Source organism: Leptodactylus fuscus, chromosome 2 (assembly GCF_031893055.1).
Source record: "Leptodactylus fuscus isolate aLepFus1 chromosome 2, aLepFus1.hap2, whole genome shotgun sequence".
Classification (NCBI taxonomy): Eukaryota; Metazoa; Chordata; class Amphibia; order Anura; family Leptodactylidae; genus Leptodactylus; species Leptodactylus fuscus.
In genome coordinates, this window is record NC_134266.1 from 237380732 (window position 1) to 237395171 (window position 14440).

At 40.2% G+C, this 14440-nt stretch overlaps 1 protein-coding gene across 1 annotated transcript in view; it reads right to left on the reverse strand.

Moving 5' to 3' along the window:
• Positions 1 to 427: 427 nt before the first annotated feature.
• LOC142195826 (electroneutral sodium bicarbonate exchanger 1) overlaps positions 428 to 14440 on the reverse strand; it is a 159421-nt gene continuing 145408 nt past the window's right edge. The window contains exons 20-25 of the mRNA XM_075265880.1: positions 13097 to 13165; positions 7892 to 8065; positions 5165 to 5302; positions 4124 to 4224; positions 3067 to 3168; positions 428 to 1296 (exon numbers count right to left, since the gene is read on the reverse strand). Of these exons, the coding sequence (XP_075121981.1) occupies positions 1284 to 1296; positions 3067 to 3168; positions 4124 to 4224; positions 5165 to 5302; positions 7892 to 8065; positions 13097 to 13165 (597 nt within the window). The 3' untranslated portion in view covers positions 428 to 1283. The remainder of the gene's footprint in view (positions 1297 to 3066; positions 3169 to 4123; positions 4225 to 5164; positions 5303 to 7891; positions 8066 to 13096; positions 13166 to 14440) is intronic.

Consider the following 14440-nt stretch of genomic DNA (forward strand, 5'->3'; position numbering starts at 1 on the left):
AAAATAAAATTTGGCCAAGTAAGAGGAATGGCATGAAACAACAAAAAAAACTATTATTTATCTGTTATATTCTCTTAGCACTCCAACAAGGTCATTTTGTTGGTCTTGGTTTCCATTTGTCTACACGCATGAGCGCTGCGGTCAGTCAATGATTGGCTGCAGTGGTCACGGGGGTAGATGGGCACCTCATGGCTGTAGCCAAGTAGTCTACAACAGCTGAGAAGAACGGAAGTTCCAGCAGAGAATTTAATAAAGTAACGGGTCTTCTGATATTTTATGCCATTTACCCCCTTGGGGCCAATTAAAGGAAATCCCTTTAAGTCCATATGTAACAGAGCTGAAATTGCCATTTTTTAATTCTGCAAAGTGAGAACTTACCAAGATAATATAATAACATCCTCTGAATGCAAAATTGCCCCCGCCCAGGAATGCCCTCCAAAACGGGAAGGAAACTCCTCTTTTTTATAAGCCCCTCCCTGATAGCTTTCAAGACAGTCCTATACAAAAAAGGACTGATGTGTGGTACTGTATATAGAAGCTTTATCTGCAGTCCTATGTAAAACCACAGGTAATACATTGTGATATCATGGCACAACATGCTAAATAAATTCAACACTGCTATATATACACAGTGTACAGAGCTCTGGCTTCACACTAGATCTGGATGAGGAAATGGCTGGAAATGATAACTATCCAACCTAAAGAAAAGCATGTTAGAACTGTGTACTGACTGTAATACAACACACCTCACAAAATAGAGAACACGAACCAAGGTCAGGCCATCTTGCGGACCAATATTTTGCAAGGCGAACAGCCAACTACCATTCTGAATATATTCTTCTCTAGGTTTTACAGAACCCTAGACTATACTCATGTACTAGGAGTATATAGTTACTGTTGTTGTTTGGATGGCGAATACTAGAACTGGTAATATACAGTCTGAATGTACCCCGCACTGGGGTAAGGGGATCTTGCGCAATTCTCAGAATGCTTCTTGACATGCTTTCACCAAATCCATGTGAAGTTCCAGTCCTACAGAGCTGCGGTGGAGACTCCCTCTATGTATGTGCACGGACGGCACTGGATGACACCAACTTGTTAAAGCACACACTGAAAATTAAATAGAAAAACTATATATTTATATAAGAAAAAAATTCTGATGGCTTTAACATGGATCGTTCGTGTGAAGAAAATATGGGGGAACTCCTTTCAAAAACTGTATGCCACATTTGGGTCTTGGCCTTTCCCTGAGTCATCACGCTGTCCTTCACGTGCCAAGACGCCTATTTAAAAAAGCTGCAAGAAACGGAGATGGTTAGAAATAGGCAGGAATAAATGTTATATAAGTAACACATTGTTATAAATACGCCAAGATGGCCCTATGTCAGATTTCCTATATGCTATATACAACAGAATTATCTATATAATACTATTACTTCTTGTAGTAAATTGATTTGAGAATACATTATTTACATTGTCCTAGCACAAAATGGTAGCAGATAATATACCGTATATACTCGAGTATAAGCCGACCCGAGTATAAGCCGACCCCCCTAATTTTACCACAAAAAACTGGGAAAACCTATTGACTCGAGTATAAGCCTAGGGGGGAAATGCAGCAGCTACTGGAAAATTTTTCAAAAATTAAAATGGTCGGAGTTTTTGGGTGCAGTAGATGCTGGGTGCTGGGGAAGGGGAGGGGGTGTTTTGGTTGTCTGTTTGCCCCTTCCCTGAGCTTGAGGACTGTTTTTCTTCCCCCACTTGGAATTCAGTCTGGCAGTGCTCCTATTAACCCCTTCCTGACGGAACAGGAGCACTGCAGATCCCCTATATTCAGTAGACCGGGCACTGTCGGACACAGGGATACCTAATGTATATGTGTTTCACAGTAATTTTCTACTTTTATATGTATTCTAGGGAAAGGAGGGATTTAGAACCTTTATTTTTTTATGAAATCTTCTTTTTTTTTTTTTGCACTATTTTATGGGAGATTCTATACATTAATATTGTGGCTGGTCATAGACTCCCCCTCCTAAAAAATAAAAAAAAAAAAATTTTTTTTTTTTTTTTTGCTGACTCGAGTATAAGCCGAGGGGGGCTTTTTCAGCACAAAAACTGGGCTGAAAAATTTGGCTTATACTCGAGTATATACGGGTACTATTCTTTCTAGGAAAATAAATATAAGAATACTCAGGACAAGACAACCCCTTTCATACATCGCATTAGGGCATGTTCACATGCTAAAGAAGAGGACTTCAGTAAATCTTTACAGCTAAAAGTAAACTTTCCAGTTCGGAACTAATAGCCACCATGCAAGTCCATAGATCGTCAGGACTATATTATCATGGTGGTTTATATTACCTTACACAGCCAAGCGTGCGTGTACAATTCAGTAGGAGCGCTGGAGATACCTGACGTATCCCATTGTGCATTTAGACTGACAATCCCCCCCATTTTCCTGATCAGTGGGGGTCTGAGTGGTTAGATATTCAATGATCTGCATGTTATCCCCTGTCTGTACCATTAATATTTTTTCCCTGTTTATTGCCATTTTTCACGGTGAGTATGGGTGGCGGACTCCTGTGAGTGCGGCCTAGCCTCCCTGAATTATACAAGAGCCTGCCCACCTGTAATCCTGGTGAAAAGCAATATACAGACTCCAGTTGGCAACAGACAAACAGGAAATAAAAGGGACAGAAAGTGGGTTTCAGCATAGGAATTAATAGGGGAGAGCTAACATTATAATACCAGGGTAATGGGGTCAGTAGGCCAAGAGACTCCTCTCTTTTTCCACAGCCCGATTCTGACAGAAATGGTGAAAGGCAGTAATGCTCCTCTAATTCATTAAAAGGCCAGTGATAATATTCCTATGAAAGTAAAGATGCAACAAGCTATACGTAAAATTCATTATACAATATTAATAATTCTATAATACAACAATAATTAATATTGAAGCCAAAGTTGGTCTGTGCCCCAAGACACTTTCGGTATTCTTTAACTCAGAGCTCCAAACAGACTACAAGATGTCTGATGGTGTTTGAAGGCCATAAATCCAGGTTTCCTCACCTTCTCTCTTTAGATTTTGAGCTTTCGTTGTTCATGCTGAGCGCTTTCCACACAGTAGTTTTAGGCATCTCATCAGAAATATTAATATCAGAAGGATCACACCTAAAAAACAAAACAAACAGCATAGGAAGCAATGGGAACTGAAAGCATATATTTTACTCTTGCCCTCCAGTTTCCATGTTCACTTTATATATGTAACACTGAGACCACACACAGTAAAGTTAAAGGGGTTATCCTTGTGGTGTTGCTGCTGTTCTGTGCTGCTTGGAGTGGAAACTTGGCAGAATCAGTCCCCTTCCCCCTCTGGCAGCTGACAAGATAGTCCCTTCTTACTTTTCTTGCAGGAGTCTCCTAAACTATATTGCCGTGCTATTGAAGAAACTCTGCCGCTAACCTTCTCTATGTCTTTTTTACATTTGCTGTGCGCTAAATGCAGGAGCAGCATGCATAGAACTGGTGAGTGGACAGCGACTGAGCATGCGTGTCCACCAGTCATCCAATTATTATTAGGTGGACTTGCATTTTAATATACACTTTGAGCACCAGGTGGCGCCATCTACTTTAATGCAAGAAAACTTCATTGGATCATTTTTAAACAGAATTTAAGCAGAAAAAATATTGATTTTTATGATCTCTACAATGTATATGATATTTAATGGCGGGTCCCCCACATTAAGCTTCATATACTGTATATTGATTCTTAAATAAACTGAGGAATTGCTTTTATCAATTTTAACAAATTTCTGCTGTTAGTCTTGTAGGAGAGTTTGTAAAGCTTGTGCTATTACCAAGGGACATTAAACAAGAAGAAAACACATTTTGTCAATCTGCAATCTATTAAAGGGAATGGCCAAGATCCACGGGTAATGGACACTGGTGACCCATCCATAGGCCATTAGTATCAGTTCAGTGGGGTCCTGTTTATAGGTCATCAGTATCCATTACCTTTGGGCCTTGACCAACCCCCTAGAATGACAGAAGCGAGTTGACTTTTCACGTTTTTCAAAGGAAAGAAGCGCAAAAATAAAAAGTGACAGACAATAGAAGGGCGGCTTACCTTGTATTATTGTTCCTTCCAGGGCTGCCCAATAATTTCCTGGTTTCTAAGGGGAGCTGTACTCCTTTGTCTTCTGAAGCCTGCAACATCTTCTCTGCCTCCTATAAAAAGTGTTCAGTATTTACGGCAATGCATTATTTCTGCCCATTGTTTATAAACGTACATAGGAATAGGGGCAAATACAATGAATATGTAACAGATATGGCCAGACTCTAAGACTCTAATGGAGGTCTTTACAGATTGTACTACACTGCAGTGCCATCTAGTGGCAGTCACGGGTAGTGCAGACTTATAAATGGTTTTATATTGGACTTTCAATCATTGTCAAATAACTAGCTAGCATAAGCAGAGCTGAAAATGTATACATGTGACTGTGCTCCAGTGCAAAGTCAGTGTAATGTGGGTCATGTTATCATGTATTGTTATATGGACTGAGTGATGAAATCACACTATATATCAGGTCTGTATATGCAATAAACATGCCTGTAACATAACAATGTATACCGTACTGTAATACACAATACAAGGTTATAGCACCACGACCATGTTTATCTTCTCCCTATGGACATGGGACCATTATGTTTGTAATCTTTTCTATTGCTACAAAACTGCCTTTAAAGGGGTTGTCCAGAACTAGAAAAATGTGTCCACTTTCTTTAAAAAATAGTGCCACCGCTATCTACAGGTTGTGTCTAGTATAGCAGTTTAGTTCCAGTGTAGTAAATAAAGATTTAATGCAATAACGCACACAGCCTGTAGACAGGGGTGGCACTGTTTCAAGAAGGAAGCAGACATGATTTTCTAAACTTGGATAAGCGCTTTAAGGACAATGGCAAGCAACCTCTGCAGATATAGAGAACACAACATATAAAGGAGAAATGTTTTGCACATCTTCTGCTAAACTGCAGTCACGTGAATAGATAAAGTCCTGTTATTATATAAGCTACAGATCATTTCCAGGTTCACCCTTCACACTGGATGATGCCTTGTTGTCTTGTATGCACAATATGATGATACACACTTTGCATGTCCATCCCTTACCTCCATCTCCTTTGCCTTATTCTTTGCATCTTCCAGCTTCTTCTTCTTACTCTCAGGCATCAAGTCGTCCAGCCAGCTCAGCTCCCGGTTAGTGAAACAGAAATCCATCACTTTGCGGACAAACACCAGAGCGAGGACCTGTCACAAGCAAATAGTTACTAGAATTACCAGAAGTAGGAGTGGAAGGCAGATCCTATGTAAAGGTCTTGTCATAATTATATACAGAGGGTGTCGGATGTACATTGCACAACTAACCATTACACAACACACACACCTATCACAGCAGCGTTTTTTTTAACTTGGGTTTTATAGAAACCATTTAGGTGGTTCCATCAGTTATCAGATCTTCTGTACATGACAGAAGACATAGCACAGCATGCGGCATTATTCATGCTGCCAAACCCAGACAGAAACCCGAAGGACCCCATTATGGTCCCCATGAAGTCAATATGGTCTGCCACTATGTGTTAGTATCTACTCTGATGTCATGACTCAAATACAGACACCATTATGGCGTGAACAGAGCATTAATACTACAGGTGCAAAGTTCAGCTTGTTGGGTATAATGTTGCAGCTGCGAAAACTTAACCAAGTGGTAAAAGTCAGAATTCCCCATTGTGACATCGCTGAGACCCACTGCTCAATTGTAATATCTCACAACCCACTGTGATTTTATAAAGTCGCATTATGATGTCAAAGAGACACATTGCGATGTCAAATCACTGAGGGGGAACTAATCCCAGATAGGTACAAAAAAATTATTAAAACTTCACCTTTATTGATATATTGATAAAAAATAGAAAAAAAAGGTAAAAACAGATTATAATCCGGCCACCCAGGCGGTGGAATCACCAGAAACAAACAAGTGTTCAACAATGTCTCATGCAACACTCAATAAGACTAAAAGAAGTGGTAAAAGGAAAATGTTTGTTTTGGTACCGTGTTAGCCAGTGGTTATGAAATATGAAAAAAAACAAAAAAACTTTTTAAGTCTTCAGTAGGTGATACCTTTTTTAATGGCTAACTCATAATGATGACAGAATATGACGTTTCGAAGCTTCCTCTGAGCTTCTTCTTCAGATATAACTCAAAAGAAGTGGGGCAGAATCAGGGACAGATGCTAGTAAGTATGGTCCCTATGCACTAGTAGCCTCACTCCCTGAGAAATAATGGATAGTATGCCAGGATATTATTGGTACTGAAATGTGATTATAACTCAGAGATATACGTATAGTAACAACAAGTGGGTGCCTCTCCCAAAACCCCCTGAGACTACTGGACTAACGCCACACCAACAGGGAAGGAAGTTGGATAGCAATACCACCAAAAGATCTCAGAGCTTCAGACCATAATCCCCAGACATACATCTAACTTCTGCAAACTTAACCCAACGCGTTTCATCTCAGATTGAGAATCATCAGAGGTATTAAGGTTGTGTATGTTGCATTACCAGCAGTAAAAACTGCTTTGATACCAATGTACTGACAGTAGGATGCACTGACCGCCGGCAGGACCGCTCCACACACAGAGGTCAATTGCGATGTCACAATAACCTAAAGTGATTTTGTACAAACTCATTGTGATGTCAAAGAGATCCACTGTGATTTAATAAAACCCCTATGTATTTTGCCATAGACCAATTGTGATATCACAATGCCCTAACCTGATGTCATTGTGGTATCAAAGTGGCCCACTGTGATGTCAAAGTATTATGATGCCACAGAGTCAAATTGTGATGTAAATATGCCACATTGTAATGTAACAGACGCAATGTGATGTCACAATGTAGCATTATGATGCTCCATTGTGAAGTCACAGTTTCTAGCCTAAATTAAATCCCTACATCTTTTACTGAGGATACAGCAGAAGCTGTACTGTATTCTACTGGACCTACAATACTAACAGAGCCTCAATAGAATGACAAAAACAGACCTATACATAGTGAACACTAGGGGGTGCTCTTAGAAGTAGAGAATCATGATATTTCTGTGAGGAAAATATATATATTTTTTTTTATTAACCAAACTTTGCAAATAGTCAGTTACATATTTCCACTTGCATTGATGGCACAACCTCCATATCTTTCTCCAGAACCCCAAAATTGTATCAGAATATCCTAATTTTGTCAATGGCGGAAGAAAGTTTGAACATGTGAGGTTATAGATATACAAATATATGTAAGAAGAAGAATATCTCTAAACCCAAGGGCAGGAGGAATCTCCATCTCTCATGACGGAGGTTGCTGTATCCTACACAGCAGTGCAGATATGCTGTATGTCTCCAACCTAAGGAATTGTGCAGGCTCTGTGCACTGCCATACCGGCTTCGGGTTAGTGTGCATGAACCCTAAGACTCATTTGACAGGAGTTTGTCCCCAGACCGAAAGATTAGGTTGTCCTGAAAGACAGTGTTTTTCACTTGTGAATTGGTCTCTCTGTTGCCAAGATATTGTTGTATTTGTCATTATCCAAATAAGCTCTATGGGCAATGAGGTTGTTGCCACTTACCTCTTTGGAGCAACGTCCATGCCCTCATTGCTCCAAAGAGCTCATTTACACATTGACAAAAACAGCAATATCTCAGCGAGGGAGGTGAAAATTCACAAGGGAAATGTGATTTAGACGGCCCTACTCGATCTGTCTGTGGGGATGAGTTGATATATTGGATTTGCAAGAACAGTTCCGAACAATTCTTAGTCTTTGCAGAAAACGAATAGACATATCTTACCATCATAGGAAAGACAATTGCAGCTGGAGATGCCTTAATAACCCAAAGTAGGACCAGACACGTGAGCTGGATTATAGTGAAAAGATGGACTTTGCGCAGAGGAACATGTCGCAGGTAGATAAAGTCAGGTTGATGTTTGGCCGGCATCGCAAACAGAAGGAGACGGTCGAAGAACTGCAAATAGAAAGCAAAAAAAATTACCACGAAACATTCTCAGAAGAAACAAATTAGCAGCCATTGGCTTTTGATTTTGTCTCATTATTATGTTAATTCGATGTCAGTCTTAGTAGTATAAACATATTTTCCTTGGACTCGGCAGCTGTTCTTGAGCATATTTTAGCTTTGATCACTGGGACTGAATGTTTTTTGAAATTGAAAAATGAAAGTCTTACTCAGATGCAAAATCCTTCTTTTTTACCATTTATGTTTTCTATTAGTATATAACTTGTATGTATGAGATTTAAAGAAGAAAAAAACAAGCCTGCTTTCTTCAACAGTGCCACTCCGATCTACAGGCCGTGTATGGTATTACAGCTCTGTCTCATTGACTTGATGGGGTTGAGTTACAGTACCAGACATAACCCTTGAACAAAATTAGCGATGTTTCTAGGAAGAATTAACTTTACATGTATTGAACACACAAAAAAGAAGATTTTAAAGTGTAATTCAATCTCTTGAGCTACACTAAAGGAACTGTAATCTTAGCGCTAATTCAAACGGGGTGCGGGATGGCGTATTTTGGTCCTGATTTTAACGCGGGAAGCCCTGTCAGAATAGGGCCAAAATACGCTTGCCACGACTGTCACGGCTTCTGACAGTCGTGGTTTCCCACTCCGGAGTAGGCCCAAATGAATGGGCCTAGTCAGGAGGGTGCTGTCGCGAAATGGATGCCGGGACTGAATCAGCCGTGGAATCTGACTGAAGAAAGGGCAGCTCGCTTCATTTTACCATGAGCGGGAACATACTGCTCACGGAAAAAAGTAAGCTAGCGGTCTACATAGACCTCTATTGTGAGGGGGCGGATTATGATGTGGATTCAGCGCCAAAATATGTCCCCTCTAGCCCCATGTAAACGAGCCCTTAGTGTCTAGTAAGGAATGTGCTGGGAAACTATTAAATGTAAAAGTAGTCTTTTAGTAATCAATATAAATTTCACTGTGACCGAAGAAGCAAGAGATATTGGGTTCTCAATAATATTCCAATTTTCAATGTATTTTGGACAGCAATGAACAATGATGAGACTGGCATCAGATATTATCAGGTGTTATCAGGTATTATTAGGTCATACTTGCCAGTTGGGATTCTGAGAATCCTGGCAAGTTTGGCTTGTCCTGAAAAGGGAGCAAGGCAACCATAAGGTTGAAGCCCCAAATTGCAAAAAATACAGTGTTGGTACAGCATCAGAAACGCTGCGTTTTCAAAAACGTGACAAATATACTTGCGGAAACGATGGCGTTTTTGGTATCAATGCCAGTTCTTAGATGGCGTAGATTTCAATTCTAGCACACAGGCGTGCACCAGAATTATGAATATTCAGGCATAGCTATTAATATTTCAGGCATAGCCATAGCCAGCTGGGAATGGCATACGGAAGACCAGTCTTAAATTGATCCTCCCCCCCACCACCACCACACACTGTCATATTTTGTCTACACAATGCAAATCTGTCCGAAATATTGTTTGTAGTTTTGTTAGGTTTTTTTTTATTCTTCTTCTTCAATAATTGTCCCAGACTTGCTGGAATAGTCCTGAATTTTCAGGAACAATCCCAGCAAATTTGGCATGTTCGAGCCCAGAAAAGGAGCAAGGTTTGTGCAAACCTTAAATCCTAACCATAAAAATGCTTACAGTATATTGTTTAGGATTTTGCACAGCACAGGAAACAAAACTCAATGAAATACTACAACTCTCATTGTATGTAAGGTTTTTATAAAATATTTCCTATTGAGTATTCTGTAAAATCTGGCCACTGTGTTTTTTTTACAGTTAGAAAAGCAGAATAAGTTATAAAAAGCAAAAAAAACCAAAAAAAAACCCGTAGTGTGCAACCATCCTCAATGGGCAGTTATTAATTAAAAATTGTCCAGTGTGAACAACCCCATAGCTAAGATCTTATCGAAAAACTGCCGAGACCTTGAAACCCTCAAATCCAGAAAGTACATGGATAAATATTGTAACTTTTATAATGGAAAAATACATTATTTGTGGAAACCAGAATAATTTATTAACTAAAAAATATATTAGAATCCATGTAATTATTCTACATATTTTTATACAGTAAATCGTGTCCTAACCAGGAACCCTCCGAGACTCTTGTCACCTCTCGCCCCCGGTTGTCCTGGCAGCTATGGAAGTACTGAGCAGCTGCCACAGGCAGGTAGAACTAAATGTATCTCACCCGAGACTTCCCCATGAGCAATTATTCTGGCACCGGGGACTATTTAGCTGCAAGGGGGGAATAATAGTCTGCCAATCTTCCCGACCTATGAGAGACATAATCTGTCTTTCCTCCAATAAAGACAGAATGTGCCGTCTCCTGAGCTCCCGTGAGCTGACATTCTGTGTACTATACTAATGTATGTGTGCTGGCGTGCAGCCTGGCAGGGTACAGCAGGATGAAGCACATTAAAGAGACTTTGCAGAAATGCCAGCTGGGTTAATTATTAAAACGGATACCTCCATAAAGAGATTGACAATGTACCCGCTGCTGACCTCTGCTTTTTCATGAAGCTCTGCACAAAGGACTTCATTATCTGAGTTAGTGTGGTTCCTGCATATTTATTAGGCAGCGGTGCCCATCCTCAGACATTACAAAAAACAAGCCTCTATAATAACTAAAGAGGTAATGGCAACATTTGCATTTTCAGTGGTCCTCATCCTTGGTTCCATGTTATATCTTCTTGCCTACTTTTACTGTATATACCATATCTGATAGGAGGAGTATTAAGTATGATGTTTTTAAAGAGGACCTTTCATGTCTTCGGGCACATGCGGTTTTATATACAGCTAGAAAGCCGACAGTGCCCTGAATTCATCACACTGTCAGCTTTCCTGTTATGTGCCCCGGGGCTGGAGATATAGGTGCTGTTACAATGGCACCGATTTCTGCCCACTGTCAGAAGTGCATTCCTGATAGTCTTGTTGGGCTGTGAGGAACGCCTCCACAACAGTACTCATCCATAGCCCTGTACTGTCAGAGGGGGGCCTTCCTTACCGCCCAGCCATGGACGCTAAGCTGTACTAGTCTATGGATGAGTACTGTCAGGAGTACTGTTAGCATCATGGCTGGGCGGTAAGGAACGCCCCCCCCCCCCCCCTCTGACAATACAGAGCTACACCCCCTCTAACAGTGAAGAGCTATCAGTAAGGGAACTGATGGCTCTTGACCTGAGGCACATAATGGGAAAGCCAACAGTGCAATGAATTCAGCGCATGGTCGGCTTTCTAGCGGTATATAAAACCGCATGTGCCCGAGGACATGAAAGGTCCTCTTTAAGCGCCAGAAAAGGAGACTTTTAGCTAAAAACCCTTGCAGCGTAGGCTAGGTTCACACCTGTGCTGGGCTCTCCACTGGGGGACCCAATTGACAGAGAGCCGAACCACTAAAACAGTGGTTACCCATGGACACCCTTATTGACTATACTGTGTTTACAGTAAAACAAGACTTTTCAATGATCCACGTAGAAAGTAGGGTGACACTACTAAATGCATATGGGCAATATGATGGAGGATAATAGGACAGGCTTCATGCATATTGCTGGTGGTGCTCACAGTATGTAAAGGTCCAAACTTAGTCCATTAAGAAAAAATAGAAAAACTGGGCACTCACCATATGAAGTATGCGATAAAAATCCAATCTTCATTTCAAAAATCCATATAAAAACATACACGGGAGGAGGCTCGAAAAAGTGCAACCTGCACGAAAAAGCTGTCGCTCAATCCCTTCAGGCGTGCCTCCTCCCGTGTATGTTTTTATATGGATTTTTGAAATGAAGATTGGATTTTTATCGCATGCTTCATATGGTGAGTGCCAGTTTTTCTATTTTTTCTTAATAAACAAGACTTTTCACTTTGCTGATTTTCGGTGCCTTCTGTGGCAGATTCTCCAGCAGAGACTTTGATGCAGATGTGAACCTAGCCTTATCTATCTAGCTTGTCCATTAAACTGGGACAGATTTACGAATACTATCTAAAAGTTACAATGCAAACTGGGATACATTTTATCACAATGGGTGATGCTGGATGATAAATCTTGCACATTTTTAGATTGTCTAGTCTAACATCACACTATTCTTTTAGTTTAGTTTTCAACAAAAATTGAACCAAATTTTGGCACATTTTTCTGCTGTTGCATTAAAGAACATGGCTCTTATACACTAAGCCCTGTCTCCCAGTCATAAAAGTGTCTGAATACATAGCAAATGTGATACAAGGCATGAAAAATTCTGGTGTGAAGAAAAATTGGTGTACTTGCCAGATTTTGGCTCAAACTATGGCAGAACTCTGGTGCAATTTTTTTTAGTAAATCTGCCCCAGTGTCTTCGGCCATTTTTAGATTCAAAAAGTTCCAGGCACTGTGAGCACAAAGTATAGTAACAAGCCAAAAAAATCAAAGGCTAATGCATATTAGACGTGAATATTGAGGTTACACAATGTGCTATGATATCTGCCAAGGACATCCAAGTCACAGGAGTTTCCAAAAAAAAAAAAAATCTATTTTTTCATTAAAATTACATGTGATAATTCTTTCTGGTCTTAAGAAAAGGCCCTATGAGGCCAAAACTTTACTACTTTTACTTTTTATGACAAGACTATTAGACACATAGTTGAATGGGAAGATGTGGTGCCTGAAATCTCTTCTAAGGCTATGTTCACATTTGCATCAACATATCTCCTATCCAACTGAAATCAGCAGATGTAAAACTCACGCACTTGCGGCTTTTTTGTCCGCCACTTTCAGTTTAAAAGCAACAGACACCTGACGAACCTCATTATAATGAATGTGGCTCTGTATGTAATCAATATTTTAGCAATCCGCCTGTCCGTTGCTCTGGTCCTCCAATGGACCAGAACAATGGACAGCTGGTGCTAAGGTGAAACTTTACATTTGCAACTGCAAGTGAAAGCAAAAAGGATGATAAGAGGCAAAGTAAATCTACGATATTTTATATCCTTATCGAGGATCATTTATTAACATTTCTTTACCTGAATGCCTCTTAATGATGAGACCCCCATATACAGAAATACTCCATAGAGTACTGGCATTGGTATAAACTGGAAAAAAAGATAAAGATTATGTATCAATAGATTTCCAAATATCCCGCTATGTTATCATACACACAAACAATCTAGACACAGGCTGGATTATTAGATCAGGCTACTCATGCTCCCTGCCATAACCAGGTATTACAGATATTGGGAGAACATGGCTGGGCCACATATTACATAGCAGCCTTCTGCTCCAGCTAAAAGCATGAACTCCCATGCAATGTCCATACGTCCCAACAGGACTTGCAAAAGATAAGGCCTACTTTGGTGATTTTACTATAAAATGTTTAATACATACCCGTTGAGTTAAAATGACATATGACTATTTCTATCCCGCCTTGTTTATAGCCAGTTTTACTAGTTTATGGTAACCATACAAGGAATACACACTCACAACTATATAGCTTGGGATGTGTCTCCCAAGTGCCCTGTGTGAGAACCCATAGAGCAGCAGTACACACATCTCTATGTAGGGCAGTAGGGAGTGGTGGAAAAACCACTTTATGTAATTTAATTTCATTTCTTTGATTTGGCCAGATTCCAGATCTTGGGTCATGATGCAATATTAAATTATAAGACAGCTGATCGAATCGGGAAACCACATGTATGATATACACAGCACAAGATAAGGAGATTTCCACTGTAGAATGCAATGTTATATAGATATGATATAACAGTATTATTAGTGGGGACCCAACTATTGGGACAACCTCAATCCAAAGAATAAAAGAAAACCTTCAGTTTTTCCCTGTACTACAGTGCTCATGTCCATGCAGTATGCAAAGACCTACAACACTGCTTCATCTGAGACCCCTTATAGCCTAGTGATAGACCCCCGTATCATAGGTACCATTCAGGCTATGTTATGCTACATTCATACGACAGTGAACACTGGCACATGATATCTGTTTTTTTGACGGACGTCACACAGCAGCATTAATGTTACTGTCGGTGATTGGGAGCTATTATCATGGTCGTTAGCTTGATGGTCCATTGACATGGACCGTCAAAATATGGGTCATGTCCTATTTTTGGACGCTTTCATGGATCGCACCATATACTAAACGTATGCTATAGGGGATCCGTGAAAGCTGGTGCCCCTCAGGTGAAAAATGGATGTTTGGTACCCACAGTTAGGCCTTAGTCATATGACAGTGAAAAATGGCCATGTCAGTTGTGACAGATGTTATGTGAACGGCCATCACAGGGCTGCTTTTTGAAGAATGAGAGTGAAGGGGTGTATTCACATGTTGTTGGTTTTTTTTTGGACTGTTTTACACA